The sequence below is a fragment of the Pollachius pollachius genome (assembly GCF_949987615.1).
Source record: "Pollachius pollachius genome assembly, chromosome: 14".
Lineage (NCBI taxonomy): Eukaryota > Metazoa > Chordata > Actinopteri > Gadiformes > Gadidae > Pollachius > Pollachius pollachius.
The window spans coordinates 17,716,130-17,732,192 of NC_136947.1; the positions used below are offsets into that span (position 1 = coordinate 17,716,130).

Sequence of the window (16,063 nt, forward strand, 5' to 3'; positions counted from 1 at the left end):
CCGCTGCGCTCCCAACGCCAGGTGAACATGTTTACTTATGGTTGTTTGTACAATTAGTTGTTTTCTGATACTGCATACCACCTATTGTCTTTCTCTGCTTATGTTTTGTTCATCGTTCGGAAGAGGGAAGCCACCCTTTTGATCATAATGAGCACAGATGATCCTGTTTTCTGTTTGTTTCCATTCTTTACTCAATCAATATTCTTTACTCAATTAAATCAATACTAAAACCTGTAAAAGTGCAATCATCAACCATAGAAATCCATTTGAACCCCCCTCCCCCCCCCAGGTTTACAGTGCTGTTCTCCCACGGTAACGCAGTGGACCTGGGCCAGATGAGCAGCTTCTACATCGGCCTGGGCACCAGGATCAACTGCAACATCTTCTCCTACGACTACTCGGGCTACGGCGTGAGCACCGGCAAGCCCTCCGAGAAGAACCTCTACGCTGACATCGACGCGGCCTGGCACGCCTTGCGCTCACGGTACGCCCAGACGCCCTTCATCACCCTGGGTGGTTAGTGGTAGTTGGTGTGAGTCCCTAAGGTTGTGCGCCCAAACTTACTTCATCACCCTGGGTGGTTAGTGTTAGTGATGGTGTTCGTGTTAGTAGGTGTGATGCACTAAGGGCTGTGTGACCAAGGGCTCTTGATCACCATGGGTGGTTAGGAGTAGTAGGGGTTGTAGTGGTGGTGTGTTTGTACTATGGTTTGGGTTTTCACACTTGTGGGTAGTATAGTGGCTACTAGGGGGACTATAAGGTTCTCAGTTCAAATCTCATTGTCTGCCATGATGCCACTCTCCGATCTGCTCCTTAATATCATGCATACAACGCAAAATGATGGCAAGTGGCTTTGGATAATAGCTTGTGCTGAATAACTGAGTAGTAAATAGTGTTTGTCCAAACCCAACCTTGTCTCTGACATTCCTTTAAATTATGCATCGTTGGCTTTCCATCATTTTACTCCCTTATCTATGCATGGAAGCTGTCAACCGACGTCAGCGGTTGAGATTGACAGGAAATACTCTGAGCTACTATAAGCGGTTGCAGCCCTGCACACTTGTGGGCTCATTATGCAAGAACAGCATCGGCCATTCTGTGTATTATTTAACCAAAGCAAGTCAACCAGCAGAACCCAAGTGAACCTCATCGTCACGATTAAACTACCAGCCAAACTCGGCTATATTCTCCTGTCTGGGCCACCAACATGCGTGTGTTTGTGCGGATGTTTCCAGGTACGGCATCAGCCCCGAGAACATCATCCTGTACGGCCAGAGCATCGGCACGGTGCCCACGGTCGACCTGGCGTCGCGGTTTGAGTGCGCCGCCGTGGTCCTGCACTCCCCCCTCACCTCTGGCATGAGGGTGGCCTTCCCCGACACTAAGAAGACCTACTGTTTCGACGCCTTTCCCAAGTGAGTGTCCTGCTGAATGCAGTGTGAATCCATACACGCACACTGGACTCCTCAGTGGAGTCGATGCACAAAGCTTTGAGTTCCAACGTATTTGTATAGATGGAGCTCATCTCTCAAAGATTGTGCCGGGCCAAGAGAAACTCTTAATTAGATCAGGAGACACAGATAACCCCCATTTTCGGTAAAAGGTACCTTTGTTGGATTGAGGCGCTTTAATTAGTTCCCAGCATGATAACCGCGCCTTTGTTCTTCCTGATCCAACCTATGAATAATAACAAGGTTTATCATCATAAAAGTGCTCTTTAGGACAGGAAGTGTTCTGTAAGCCCCCCTGAGCGGGGCGTCAGGATGTGTGACTCGGCTGTTCCTTTATATTTTTGATGCTTTATTGTAGGGTGAGATAGATAGGAAGGTATGGGAGATAGAGGGGAGGACCAGCAGCAAATGACCAGGGGGCAGGTATCGAACCCGCGTCGCTGCGATCAGGACTGACCCTTAATGGTACACGCTCTACCCAGTGAGCCGCCCTCCCCCACTCGGCCGTTCCTTCACACCGTAACCCCGCTTGTCTTCCAGCATCGAGAAGGTGTCCAAGATCCCTTCCCCGGTGCTCATCATCCACGGCACGGAGGACGAGGTGATCGACTTCTCCCACGGCCTGGCGCTGTTCGAGCGCTGCCCCAAGGCGGTGGAGCCGCTGTGGGTGGAGGGCGCCGGCCACAACGACATCGAGCTCTACAGCCAGTACCTGGAGCGGCTACGGCGCTTCATCAACCACGACCTGGCCGCGCCGCACGCCTGAAGCAGTGTGTGTGTCTGTGTGTGTGAAAGAGAGGGTTATTGGGATTTGCAAAAGTGCAACATCTATGGATGCTGGTGCACTGAGCACACTTCCTGAACCCCCCCGCCTTCCCCCTTTCCCCCCTTGACCGCTTACACAAGAACCGTGTGTGTGTGTGTGTCTGTCTGTGTGTGTGTGTGCGTGTGTGGGTGAGGGTGAGTATGTTATTGTATGTGATTTTTGTGTTGTTGATTTTAGAAATGAAGGACTACTTGACGATGATCATATCTGGAATTGGATAAACTGCATTTGGACGAGGCCCTCTGCATGGAGAGACTTTAAATAGTCACACGTTGGTTGGTGCGTGCGTGTCTGTGTGTGCGTGCGTCTTCTTGGAAAGAATACCTCCAGAGCTCCCTCAGTGAAAAAGATGACACAAAATGCTGGTCCAGGCCTGTGTCCCCCCCCCCCCCCGACTCCCCCTGTGTCTCCTATTGACTGCCGGGGCATTTCTAACGTGGTGGTCCAGGGAAGGCCAGCCCTTCTCTGTGTACTGGTGCGGTGGAGGTCCACCCCCTAGGGTTTACTCTTTCTTCTTTCCTTTGTTTACCTGAGAGAACAAAGGCCTAGCAGTCTTGAATGCTTCCATAACCTGTATGGTTGTTAAATGTCCTCCTGTGTTTCACCTGTCCCCCTATTTTCCTTTTGGTTCTCCGCCCTTCGGTAAAGCTCATAGACCGGCCAAGTTCCACTTCATCTCCTCTGATTCTGCTGGGACTGCAGCTGCTTCACTCTCCACAAAACCCCAGTGGGTGAAAACCATTGAAGGATTGTGGTTTTCACTGTGTACCCTTTTTATTTATTTATTTTTTTTCACACCATCACCACCTCCACCTACCCCCTCCTCCACCTCTTCCTCCTCCACCACCACCATCAAATATACCACGTTTCCAATACCGCAGATATTTTTGCTCGCTATTGGAAATCAAACCCAGGGCTTTTAGAGGCATATTGACCGGTTTAGAAGCCGTTCCTGTGAAGCTTATTGAAACACAGAATATGAGTTGCAGACTTCCCTGCAATAGCGCCAGTCCTCTGTGTTTGTGTGTGTGTATGTGTGTTTTCGGCACATTAGGCTTTACTGACGTGTGAAGACAGACCACGCTGGTACCAAGGCAGCATGAATATTTAAACGTTTTCATTCTTTCCAGTTATTTTCTTTTTATTTAATGTAAATGAAGATTGCCTCTTGAGGTTTTTTTAAACATTTTCTAGAAGCCCGGTGTACAGATTGGTGGAGGTAGACGTAGGAACTCTAGTTTAGCTTTTGTTTTTGGTTCCCTAAGGTGGAACAGGTGTCTGCTCAGTTTATAACAAACTATCCACTTCCTTGATCCTTTTTGTTGAAAAAAGACATCTGATAGTGATCATCTCTTCTGCACAACAATACGTTCATCACACTACCATATTTTTTCCATTTCGCCCTCCTGCTCTACTCTGAGAGCTCATACACAACCCCTTTGTTTCCCTTAACTAACAGGCAAAGCTTTTCCTCTGTCTTATCACTCACTACATATGTACTGTATTGTAGGGGCCAACAATGCATGTCATTTTTTAATGTATTTTTTTTATGTTGCGATGTGGGTATTCTGACCACCATGCAAATGAGCTATGAACTAAGACTTATAAAAAACAGGAGTACCAGTGCCAGGAGTACGAGCCCCTAGTATTGTCTGTAAGTGTTTGTTTCTCTCCCCCCCCCCCCTTTCTGTCTGAGATCTCCTATGGTTAGCTGCACTAGCTCCACGCCAGATCAGCTATGGTTTGCTGCCATAGCTCCCACTCTTAAATCTATGGTTGGCTGCAGTAGCTCAGATCTCCTATGGTTAGCTGCACTAGCTCCCAGTCAGATCTACTATGGTTAGCTGCCATAGCTCCCAATCTTAAGTCTATGATTGGCTGCAGTAGCTCAGATCTCCTATGGTTAGCTGCCCTAGCTCCAGTCTGACACAAGCCACATCTGAGCCTCTGACAGTGTGGTGTGGTGCAGGTTCCGCCACATCTTTGCACAACATTAAACAGAAACACTCCGACCCATACATACAAATACTACATACACTGTAGTTTACATTTACACTCACTCGTATATGAATAAACATATAAAAATATATATATCTATATCTATATAGAAATGGATCAAGCATGAGTTAAAAGCAGGTCTTTAGTTCAGAGTAATTGTATAAAGCATTCAACGTGTACTGAGGGTACACACACAGGATGGTGCATCTTCATTGATTATCTTTAGCAGGCTAGCAAGGATCCTACCAATTGAATCCTTGGAAATGGGCTTTATCGGTAGAGCTGAATAAAAATGGCATGCTATGGTGGTAAATAACCATCCAGTTTGGTTCAGATCTGCTCAGGAGCCCTCGCACACATTCATTTCAGTGACCACAGCTGCTCTTTAATTAAAGGGAAAAATGTACTGTACTAGCACTGACATGAACGCTATATTTGTCCCCCTGTTCATTTACAATTGGTTTCCAATGAAGATTCACAACTAGAACCGGCCATCCCCCCTGTGTATGTCCATTCTCAAGTGTATTTTGTCTCTTCTGGACTTTTTAATAAGGGGCGGAGGTGGAATTCTTTCTCTTGTTGTAGTGTAAAAGTAGAAGCCCTTTCTGGTTAGATGGTCAGTGGTGGGAGGGGAAAGAAAAATAAGCAAAAACAAACCATTGGAGCCACTATTCTGATGGAGAGAGCAAAGCAAAGGGGTTTTCTCATCTGCACCACTATGGCTAAAGGTATGGTCACTCTGGCCTCTGAATGTTAACTTGAGACTACATGCATGTCTATTGTGTTTTTCCGAGCAAGGGATTGGGGGTGGGTTGGTTAGTGGTATCTGTACGTGTATTGTCAGAGGGGGTTAAAAAAATTAAGAAAAAAACATCATGGCATTGGAAAAGTTAAGCGCTTTAACAAAAAAAAACGAAACGGGACATTTGTTCGACTTTTTAATATATATATGATACTACTAACTGATGTATTGTCATGAGTTTTGTGATAGAGATGGGGTTAGGGTCATGTTGGGAGGGTTGGGCGGGTGGGGGCCGAGGCTAGATGATATACTGTAGGTGGGTTGTTTATATGGTTACTATACTTACCTGATCTATTCTTTATTTCTATTATGATTTTTAATTTTATGTTGCTGTTTTTTGAACTGAGAAAATGATGTAAAGATATTCACTCATGGGACTGAATCTTGACCTTTTTATTGACAATTGAAAATAAAAAGAACACTTATTTACAAAACATGGAACTGAATCCTGCGTTTGTATGCATTAATTTGGGTCCTCATTGTTTAATCAAATTGAATTATCAAATAAATAATTTCATAAAATCTACAGAAAATAGATAGGCCTCTGTCAAGAATAATTAAGTAATGACATCTCAGTATATGACAAACCAAAAAAGTATTTATTTCAATGATAAATATCTATTCAAATCTTATGTAATTAGCTTTCATTTGACGAAATGAGTCAGAAGGTATATGCTGACATCTAGCGGTAGGATAGCGCCACTGAAAGCTATACATAATGCGTCTTACATTTTACAATTAACGCTTGGCGTTAATTGTACTTTCAGTTGTGCTCTCAGCAGAAATCACTGCCGTTTTGTTCTCAGAAAACTAAGGAATTCTAACAGCATCTCACATCGATGTATGCATAATCTAAATTGTAAGTATAAAAGGAAAATACTAATAAGATAAGTATAAGAAAGATTGGATCCTAGTATGATAGCAATAGTTAAGAGCAGTAACAGGTTAAAGAGGAAATGTATGCCGTTTTGTCTCTAGGTGAGCCAGAAGACACACGTGGCAGCCAGCGTACACAGCCCTGATCTTAACCAGACTGAACACACACTTATCCATTTTCCAAACCTAATCCTAGCCAGCTAACAATACCTCAGCTTCACCACCTCCCTAAACGTAACCACATATATATATCGAATTCCAAAATATTCGCTTAACGCTGCAAACGTAACCATTACAAACCTAACCATTTGAACCATTCAAACGAAATGTTCTACCTAAATTTAACCGTTTAGAGCTTTTTAGCTAAATCTCAATCGGACACCAACATATTGTAGAGCTCAGCGTGCAGGCATTGAGCTCCTCCCGTCTTCATTATCTCTGGATCAGCTGCGGGAGCCCTGCGACGGCCAGCTGTGTCTGTGTGGTCTCTCCCCGGGCTCCCTGGGCTGTGCTTCTGGATCCTTTGGGAGATAAGGAATTACCAGCAACAAATTACATTTGCAGACACAGCTTCCTTTAATGTGATCATGATGGCAATCTTTCACAAGACACCGTTTTTTTCTTTTGTGTTCCCGAATTGTTGTGTGAGCCATGGGAACCAGGAAGAAAAGAAGCGTTGTGGGTTGTTGGTCCAACAGGTTTGCAGTTACCACTGGGCACCTCAATCGTCGATTTTTCCCTTTGTTTCCTCTTTATAAAACACCCGTAACACCTATGTGTCTCTCTTTGTGTGTGTGTGTGTGTGTGTGTGTGTGTGTGTGTGTGTGTGTGTGTGTGTGTGTGTGTGTGTGTGTGTGTGTGTGTGATTGCCTGTGTGTGTCCGTTCATGTGTGTGTGCAATGTGTGTCTGTGTGTGTATGTGTGTGCTTCTGTGTGTGTGTGGCTGTTGGTGTGTGTGTGTGTATGTGTGTGTGAACTCACAGGGTTCAAAGAGATAGGTGCCCCAAGGCAGTCAGCTGCTCCTCCAGAGCTATGATTTTCAGTCCAATGTAGCCGGAAACCAGCACGAGCAGCAGAAACCTACACACACACACAAACACAGTGGCACACACAACACACACACACACACACACACACACACACACACACACACACACACACACACACACACACACACACACATGCACACACAGATACACAGATGCACACAGATGCACACACATGCACACAGACACACACAAAAACGCACAAACTCACAGAGGCATATACATACACACACACAGCCACAGACACATAGATTACAGAGGACAATGCTTTGGTAACTTTAGAATGACCTGCCGAGCTCTGACCTGCATGAAAGAGTGTTCTAGCAGAGCATGAATGGAATGCATGACCACATCTTCATCGAGCGCTCTGTCTGTCTGTCTGTCTGTACGTATAGTCAGGTGAGAGGTGGGTTGCAAATGCATTCAATGTACAATCTAATCATTTAATCAGCAGAGGGCTTGTTCTTTTACTGATTCTTCAATCTGATAAATCATTTTTCTGATCCCTAGAGAAGAAGGAAATAAAGCCGGTCTTTCAGGACACACAGCATAGCACGAAGGGCGTGCATATAACAACTAGAGAAAATACTCACAACAGGCCAAAGATGTAGAAGATCAAATCTGAAGCTCTGTCGTTTTCTTTTGTGGGTGATGAAATCGTCCCGTCAGCCAAGCCTTGACTCAACGATAAATCTGTTTTTGGGATATCATTTTATTACTTTCGTTTTTTCAGTTGTCATTTAGTCAGTTAGACTAGATGTGTTGATTGTGTGCCTGTATGTGAGTTGGTGTTATTCAATCAAAATAAGGATGTTGGCACATCAATTGTTCACATGTATTGATCATCATAATCTTCATTTGCCGTCAATATTAAATGGTCCCTTACTACTGTATATCTATGTGTGTGAGTGTGTGTCTACCTGTTTCTTCATTCCATAACATGCTGTCCTGATGTGTGGACATGTTTTCACCTTCAACAACAAAATTAAGGCCAATTAAAATATCAAACAAATGCAAAGGCAATAAAGAAAAGAATGTACTCCAAATTGTGTGTCGTTTCGTCCAGAGAAATGCTGTTGTTTCTACTTTTTATACTTTCATCATTGCTGGAGTGACCAGACGCCTGCAGAACAAAGACAGAAGGATTGATAGAGATACTGTTTCCTAATTAATTGTTTGTTCAAAGGGGGACAAAAAGTGTTTTTCTGCTAATGTGCTGGATGGAGCAGCAACCTACCATGCCATTGCCACCATTCTCTGCAGAAGACATCTGCGGACTGGTGTTGGCAGTCTTTTTCTGCATGAGACAAGAGCATGCACACGAACAAACACGCACACACACACACGCACACACACACACACACACACACACACACACACACACACACACACACACAAACACACATACACAGGTCAAATCTTTCATGGTCACAGTGTCAATACTAATGCTATTACCACAGGTAAGTACTTGGTATTGTGAGTACCTCTATGTGCAGACACACCGATTTCAGGAGCTCATAGCAGGTCTTGCTGTGTTTCACGTACATCAAGTTGTACTGAGGAAATGAAAGAGATGTAGATGCTGAAATGCTAAAGTATGGAATGCAATCTGAGGCCATACACACGCGAGCGAGGCTGGTTGTCTGACCTTGGCGCCATCAAAGGTGTGAATGGTAAGCATGGGCACGGGGGCCTTGTGTTTCCTCACATGACAAACACTAGATGCAGCAATCACCACCTATAAATACATGAAAAAAACCATTATAAATGGATGTATATAATATCAATACACACATAACACATTAGTTTAGATTAACAGTATGAATACTGTTTGTAAAGTGCATACACGATCGCTTACACATCCCATTGCATCAGAGAGGTAATGTGAAAAAAACAGAATAATGTAAGATGTCAGGACAGAAACTGAAACTAACTCATACAAGGTAATTGAAAGAGAGAGACCTAAATGAGATGGTGCCCCTCACCTTAATGTGTTTTAGAAGCACAGAGGAGTGGAAACAGATATGGTCGTCGGACACAAACACCCTTCCATGGTAGATCAGCTCTTTCTGCAGGTAGCAGGTGAATGCTGAACCACACACACACGCACGCACGCACGCACGCACACACGCACACACACACACACACACACACACACACACACACACACACACACACGCATGAACACTTCACACTTCATCTGTATTCTGTCGACGCCATGAAGTGTCCGTATTCTAATAATAATAATTCATAGGATTTATATAGCGCTTTTTTGGAGGTCACTCAAAGACACTTTACATCACATAAAATATACAATAATAATACAGAGGAGCACCCTGAAGCACCCACACATGCACACATGCCAGCACCCACACCCCTGCACATGCTGTCCCTCACTAGAATTAGAATAAATAACACAGTATATCAGATAAAACATTGTGAAAAGCTCCCAGCCCCTCCCGAAAGACCACATACCCAGAAAACAAGCACAGGAATGCTGCAAAAACAAATGTAGTGCAGAAATGAAAAAAAAAACAATTATAAGACTCAGTGTTATATCAGCGTAAAACAAACAGCTCATTACAAAGCAATGGCCCTGTTTGAAGTGCAAACCCAAAGAACAGAGACCCACTGTCATGTTTATCCTGCGCTCATGTCGAGGGAAACACCTCCAGCTTCATGTTCACTCACTTGCTGTCAGCGTCTCCGTCTCGGGGATATCTTCAAACAGCTTGTGGAACATTAAATTGTGTTTCCTGAAGCTCTGTGGAGACACACAAAGAAACCATGTCTTAACATAATAATAAAATAGCATTCCTTTGAATGAAGAAAACAGGGAAATATCAGGTGCGGTTCAGTCGGGTCAATTTAAGTTGTCTAGCTTTTGAATACAGTTGCAGTCTCACTCGACAGACAGTTAACTCAGTTAACGAGGATAAAAATCGAACACAGTGCTTAGGACTGCAATACGTACCCAAAGGGCAGCAGAACAAACAGTACTTTGTATTTACTTACATTTTTGGCCACAAGCCCGTCGAATCGTTTAAGGCCTTCCTCCCCGATATTAGGATCCCTGTGGGGCAACAGCACAAACATAACAGACATTAGTTTTATTTTTACTGAAAAGAACTCAGAAAAGGAGGAGGATGAGAAGAAAGAGAAAATAAAGGAGAGGAGAGAAAATGAGAAGGAGAAGAAAATGACCTTAATCACTGCACTGATGGTGATAGTGATTGCGATGGTGAAAGTGATGGTGATAGTGATGGTGATACTGGTGGTGATTGTGATGGTGAGAGAAATGGCAAACATTTGCCGTTGACTCTCGGAGAAGGAAAGTGTGAAAAACCTAATAATGAAATACCATGTTGTACGCTAGCTTCCTGTTGGGGGCCCCGTATCACAGTGTGCTCTGTGGGGGACCCCAGCTAGCCCCGAGGCCTTTACCTCTGAGGGCTGTCCTTCTGGAGGCTGTGGTGGAGCTCCTTGATCTGCACATGGTCGTCCTGTAGTGTGTCCTCCTGCTCGGACCCTTTATGGGACCGGCCGCTCCGCCGCACGTTCACGGGGGTCCCACTGCGGACCAAGAGACCCTCAATGACACTCGACAAACGTGTGGAAGGTGTTTTACAGGGAAGAGACACAGCCATTTACTCAGTGTGGATAACTTCTTCTCTGAATAAGTTGACCACGAGCCATTCCAACAGAGGAAACGCCAACAGAGAGTGGAAAAGTACTATAATAATAATAATACAGAACACAATAATTTCCACTATCGTTTTATAGTTGAGAAAAAATATATATCTAGTTGAAGGTTTGTAGTATATCATTTATGATTTATATACGGCACTGATCTAGGAGTTATAGAAGAGAATTTGATCAAATAAATATATCACTTTAATAATACATATTATGATAGAGAACATCTTCCCACAACCAACAAGCACATTTCCCAGTAGAAATCGTTCAAACCAATTTACCGATATTTTAAACACACAATGCATCCTACAATCTATACAAATAAACAACCAGGGTTTTGTCAGAGGAACAACCTGATCAAATAGAGTTTTATACATAGATAAATGTGTATACTTACAGAGTGCCGTCCAATGAAAACCGCCTGCTCATACTTCAACGTTGCGACAGAAGCTGATTAAACACACTATGAGTTGTGGATTCATTCATATGGTTTCTCTTTCTCAGAATCTCTCACCTGTAAGTTTGGCACATGAGGCAGTAGGCGGGGCCACCCACTTTCAACCAGAGGACTTCTGGTTGAAAGTGAGCGCCTACTGCCTCCTATAAGTCCATCTCTTTGTTTGATGGACTTAAAGGTTACAGAGATGGTGTAGGACGTTAATAACATAACAGGGTTAGCAATAGGTTAGTTATATAGGGATAGTACTATTCTCATGGTAAGTAATATAGGGACATATGTAGGTTTATAAGCAATTTAGGGATAGGGACAGACGTTAGTCAAAGGGTTAAGGTAAATACTAGTAATAGCAATAGGATTTTTTTAACAATAAGGTTTGGTCTAGGGATAGGTTTTAGTTTTAGGGATAGGGATTCCTATTACTGATTAATGATCGGACTAACACTGCCCCCAGCTACACTAGTTCTGCAGTACAGGAGTGGAACAGTGAGTGTCTTCATTTATGCCCAAGAACTAAAGGTTGGCCTGCTGCAAAGATGCTTCAGATGTGTCAACCAATAGAATAATATGCAGGCCTATATATATTGTTACATTCAAGCCCATAAACTCAAGGTTGACCAACTGCAAAGATGTTTTACATGTTAGAGCCAATAGCCTCATATGCAGGCCGATATACATATTGTTACTTTTATGTTTATTTACTATCAGGTGTTAACATCCATCTGTAAGTTGTAGGGTTTTGTCGCTTTTTTGTTATAAAGACTTAAGATATTGATGCGATTGTAGTAATGGATTTAGTAAGCATGTATCAATGTAATGTGCTTCTGTAATGCGTCATGCAATGACCTGCCCAACAGTTGTCTGGCCTGCCTGACAACCCTTTGCTTATTGTCTTAAGACAAAAGCCTCATGCTGGAAAGAGCAAGAGTGATTTTATCTGAAGATATATAAATAGAAAAGTGGATGGAATGAATGGAGAAGGTCAAACTCAATTAGTATACTATCGTAGACTGTGGTATAATATAATTTATCTTGCATGTGTCAGTGTGTGTGTGTGTGTGTGAGTGTGTGTGTGTGTGTGTGTGTGTGTGTGTGTGTGTGTGTGTGCGTGTGTGTGTGTGTGCTGACTTCATCAGTTCACTGATGCTGCCTGAGAAGAACAGCATTCTTTGTGCTTTAATCTCTTGATCATAAACTGCCAAGCGAGAAGGAATTGTACCAGAACACCCATCAATTATGAGTGTTTCTTATGGGCTATAAGAAATAATGGTGGCACAGGTTAATTCATATCCAGAAGTGGGCTAATGGTATTAGAGTTCATTCTTCCTTCTGCCCCCTGGCCTACCAGAAAAAGCTATAATATCCTCCCTCTTTCATGCATTCATTCTGTTATGGCGACAATCATTACAATAACGCAATTCTTCCCAAAAAAGGCTTTGATTTTATCATGTACACAAATTAATCTGTGAATGATTTTTTACCAGAATCATATCTCTGCCCTTGATTTATTACCTCTTTACTCTTGCACGGAGGACGCCCAGTGACGGTTTGCCCCTGAATTCACTGTAAACTTGCTGGCGATAAAGCGAGTGCGGTCTCCAGCGCGTCATCCAGTGGACATACACGGTACTTCAACACGATCAGATGAATGGAAGAAAAAGAGACATCGACAACACATTGTGCTGTATATCCAATCATCCTGCTTTTAATACAAAGTCAAGATACAATATCTACATCCATGGTTTGAAAGGAAATAACATGTACATAGGCGAGGAGAATGTCTTCATAAGGTCAGTCCCTCGATAGATTTTTATGCTTCCTCCGTGTGCCCGAAATATATCCGTTGACACGATCGTGATCAGATATTCAAAACCGAGTAACATATTGTATATATGTAACACAATGTCAAGACGGGTTTCGACCACACAAATTTCATACCAGAATAATTTCAAATTTTAGGAACAAAAACTTTGAGCATTGAACAAAAATAATTGGATGCCTTATTTCACCATCACTTGCTAGCATGTGCTTTAAAGGTTCATCAAACTAAAGGTTAGTTGTGCACTGGCTTGAACTCCGACCCACTACTCTGCTTCATAGAACTATGTTCGCTGTCTTCCTATATCTAATATTATATTTAATCATCATTTAATCATGGTCAACAATGTTGCTGAATTATACCACTTCTTGGGAACTTTGAAATGAATCTAGCTAGATTTAATATACATTTGTAGCTTACTAGGACACAGTATCAAATAGCACCCTCAACAGAGTGGATACTAAATACTAAAGCAAATAAAAAAAAGCACCAAAAACTGACCTTGAAAAACCAAATAAACAAACTAACATAATACAGAAACATTGGCTTGCCGAATAAACAAGTAAACATGTTGTTGGTTATATTTGATATCCCAAAATAAATAAATAAATAAAATTAAAAAGTAACAAAATAGAAAGATAATAAATATTTTATTTAAAAAAAGAAATATCAAATAAATATGACAAAAGTGAACTATAACAATAAGGCTTCTTTTGTCGACAGTACGGACTACTTCACATCCAACCTCACATTATATCTTGTGCTCAGGCATATGTTTCTGTACTGTATAGTAGTCCGATGATGTCGGACTATATCTACAAACCAGCGGCGCTGCCAGGAGGTTTTGTTTCTGGAGCCGCGTCCTGCTCATAATGACATTGGAACGACGATGATTATATCTCAAATAATGAAAGAGAACTTTCAATATCAAAAGACTTGCGGTTTATTATACTGGATTAGAAGGTTAAAGTGGAAGATGTTCTGTACACAAGGTTTTTTTGGGGTAAATTCGACATCATGTGGCATTCTGTCATACCGTTGTGATTGGCTGAAAGGGAGGACACTTGAAGACCGACCTTCTTGTTTAATCTTCGTTTAGTTTTTTTCACGTTATTTTACGCTATCCTTAATACAACCCTTAAAGTCGCAATGTGTAGCATTTTAACTTGCTCGTGGCTTTAAATGACCTGGACATGTATGTAGTCAATGCTGATCGATAGTGATTTCTAAAACTGTATCAATAAAATCACACCCTATAACTGATATATTCCACAAATAAGAAGTGCTGGCCAGCCCGTACTAATCTCTTTGTTGATCTCACTATCGACACTCCTTCTTAAGACTCCTCCCTCTCACGCCACCCAGCCAGCCGAGCTACGCTAGCTCAGGTCACACAGCATTGCAGCCTGTTAGCGCGGCCAGAACACTGTTATCTCCTTTTTTAAATTCTGAAAGCCTCCCTCCTGCTCACCGGGAGGGGCCCAGTCGTACACATTGTGACTTTAATCATGTAACATTTCTCACTGGTTTTGAATCCCAACTATTTTCTATAAATTGATCAGCCTGATCCAGCTGTTCACAACCGATCACGCTGTAGCCAGAATGTCCGACAGCAGCGGCTGAAGCAACACGAGGAGACACCACGCGCTAAGCACACGACAGAAATAAAACAGCGTGAAACGTTGAGCAGCATGTTGAGACACAGCGATGAAATCTGTTCAACCTATAAGGCAAAGACATAGAAATCGTACAACCGTAACGCAACGCACAACCATGCGGATCGTGGCTGCGGGAATGGGACCAGAGGAGAAAGGAAGGTATGAAAAGAGAGAGAGAAAGAAAAAAACAAGGAAAGACGTATATATTGGATGAGTGTCTTTGTTAGTATCACTTATTCACAGCCCATTGCTGGCGGACCAGATGAATGAGTTCTCGATTGAAGAGTGGCTTTTGCATGGAGGACGGTAGGTCTATACAGTAGCACACAGTATAAGTAAGCTATAAACCTCCAGCCCCATGGGGGGGCTCAAGCAGGCTCTAAACGCTGCTGTAGTGAGGCTCAATGCTCCCGGGGATAGTGGTGGTTGTTAGGTGGGGCCCAACCAGGACCAACCCAAACTCCAGTGTTCATCTCTTCAGGATGCAGGACGTAAAAAGGTCAAAGATCTGCTGACAACCAGTGTGTCGTTGTGCTGTTGTCGTTGTCGTTGTTGTTCTCTCTTGGCACTGTGGAACGGGGGGGGGGGGGGGGGGGGGGGGGCGGGGGGGAGGGGGAAACGAAGCATCCATAACATGCTTTTTTTTAAACAGTCCCCTTGATGGCAAGTCAATCCGTAAAAGTGGTTTAATCTGCTGAAACAAAGCCTTGAACTATCTGTGGCAACGGCAGACGCCTCTAAAACAGACTCACAGACACACAGACCTTTGCACTTTGTAACTCTTTGTACATCAAATAAATAGATACAAATTTTGAGGATTAAAAAGCCCATCTAGGGTGCAGCAAATATTCAGGCTCTTTCTAGTTAGTTTTTTTTGTATATTTTTTTTTTTACAGTTTGTTGTTATTTTATACACATAATAGAGTATTATAATTTCCTGGAGATTCTTGGAGATAGCTGACCACAACACACACGGGTAATATACATCCTTCACACTGGAACACTGAGGTAAGTATATTGAGTACACGGTTAGTCCCACAGCCCACCACTAGCTTGTAATGGGAGCGCTGGGTTTACGTTTTGGGGGGCAGGATGGGGGGGTGCTCCTTGGACATGAGAGTTCAGGAGCATTTGTTTGTTTGTTTTGCGATCGTCATGGAATTTGGTCTTAATCGAAGGTTTTGATTGTAAGAAGGGTTGGTCTCCTCTTCCTCTCGTCCGCGTTCAGTCCCCTCTCTGTCTTGTTTGTTTGTGACCTCAGAGCAAAAAAAAAAAATGAAAAAGGAAAGGAGGAGAAGGAGGAGGGTGGAGGTGCTTCTGGTCCCTCTCTCTTCATTTATGTTGCATAGTGGTCAAAGCTCCCCAGGTATTCCAGCGCCGCCTGGTAGCAGAACTGGTACTCGTCCTAAAGGGGGGAGGACACGGTGGTTTGAA

The 16,063-nt window shown here is 43.0% G+C and overlaps 3 protein-coding genes across 10 annotated transcripts in view; 1 reads left to right on the plus strand and 2 right to left on the minus strand.

The window, feature by feature from the left end:
• Nucleotides 1–5,268, plus strand: part of abhd17aa (abhydrolase domain containing 17A, depalmitoylase a) — a 7,178-nt gene extending 1,910 nt beyond the window's left edge. For all 7 annotated transcript variants that reach the window (XM_079751502.1, XM_079751503.1, XM_079751505.1 and 4 more), the window contains 4 exons: nucleotides 1–21; nucleotides 290–484; nucleotides 1,236–1,415; nucleotides 1,992–5,268. The exon at nucleotides 1–21 is cut by the window's left edge. In XM_079751502.1, the coding sequence (XP_079607628.1) occupies nucleotides 1–21; nucleotides 290–484; nucleotides 1,236–1,415; nucleotides 1,992–2,217 (622 nt within the window). In that variant the 3' untranslated portion in view covers nucleotides 2,218–5,268. The remainder of the gene's footprint in view (nucleotides 22–289; nucleotides 485–1,235; nucleotides 1,416–1,991) is intronic.
• A 187-nt stretch (nucleotides 5,269–5,455) lies between these two features.
• On the minus strand, nucleotides 5,456–11,199 carry LOC307085812 (uncharacterized protein). Of its 2 annotated transcripts, none has more exons than XM_079750681.1 (13): nucleotides 11,093–11,199; nucleotides 10,444–10,572; nucleotides 10,015–10,072; nucleotides 9,691–9,763; nucleotides 8,985–9,088; nucleotides 8,648–8,737; nucleotides 8,484–8,555; nucleotides 8,237–8,296; nucleotides 8,095–8,122; nucleotides 7,920–7,970; nucleotides 7,593–7,692; nucleotides 6,935–7,033; nucleotides 5,456–6,474 (listed from the first exon to the last, which is right to left on the minus strand). In XM_079750681.1, the coding sequence occupies exons 1-12, from the start codon at nucleotides 11,122–11,124 to the stop codon at nucleotides 6,940–6,942; spliced, it is 891 nt and encodes a 296-aa protein (XP_079606807.1). In that variant the 5' UTR covers nucleotides 11,125–11,199; the 3' UTR covers nucleotides 5,456–6,474; nucleotides 6,935–6,939. The 2 variants fall into 2 exon arrangements, with proteins under 2 accessions (XP_079606807.1, XP_079606806.1); XM_079750680.1 differs by having other exon boundaries at nucleotides 8,086–8,122.
• A 4,052-nt stretch (nucleotides 11,200–15,251) lies between these two features.
• The window catches only part of LOC307086421 (receptor-type tyrosine-protein phosphatase S-like), a 64,116-nt gene continuing 63,304 nt past the window's right edge, over nucleotides 15,252–16,063 (minus strand). Inside the window, exon 34 of the mRNA XM_079751620.1 lies at nucleotides 15,252–16,034. Within this exon, the coding sequence (XP_079607746.1) occupies nucleotides 15,966–16,034 (69 nt within the window). The 3' untranslated portion in view covers nucleotides 15,252–15,965. The remainder of the gene's footprint in view (nucleotides 16,035–16,063) is intronic.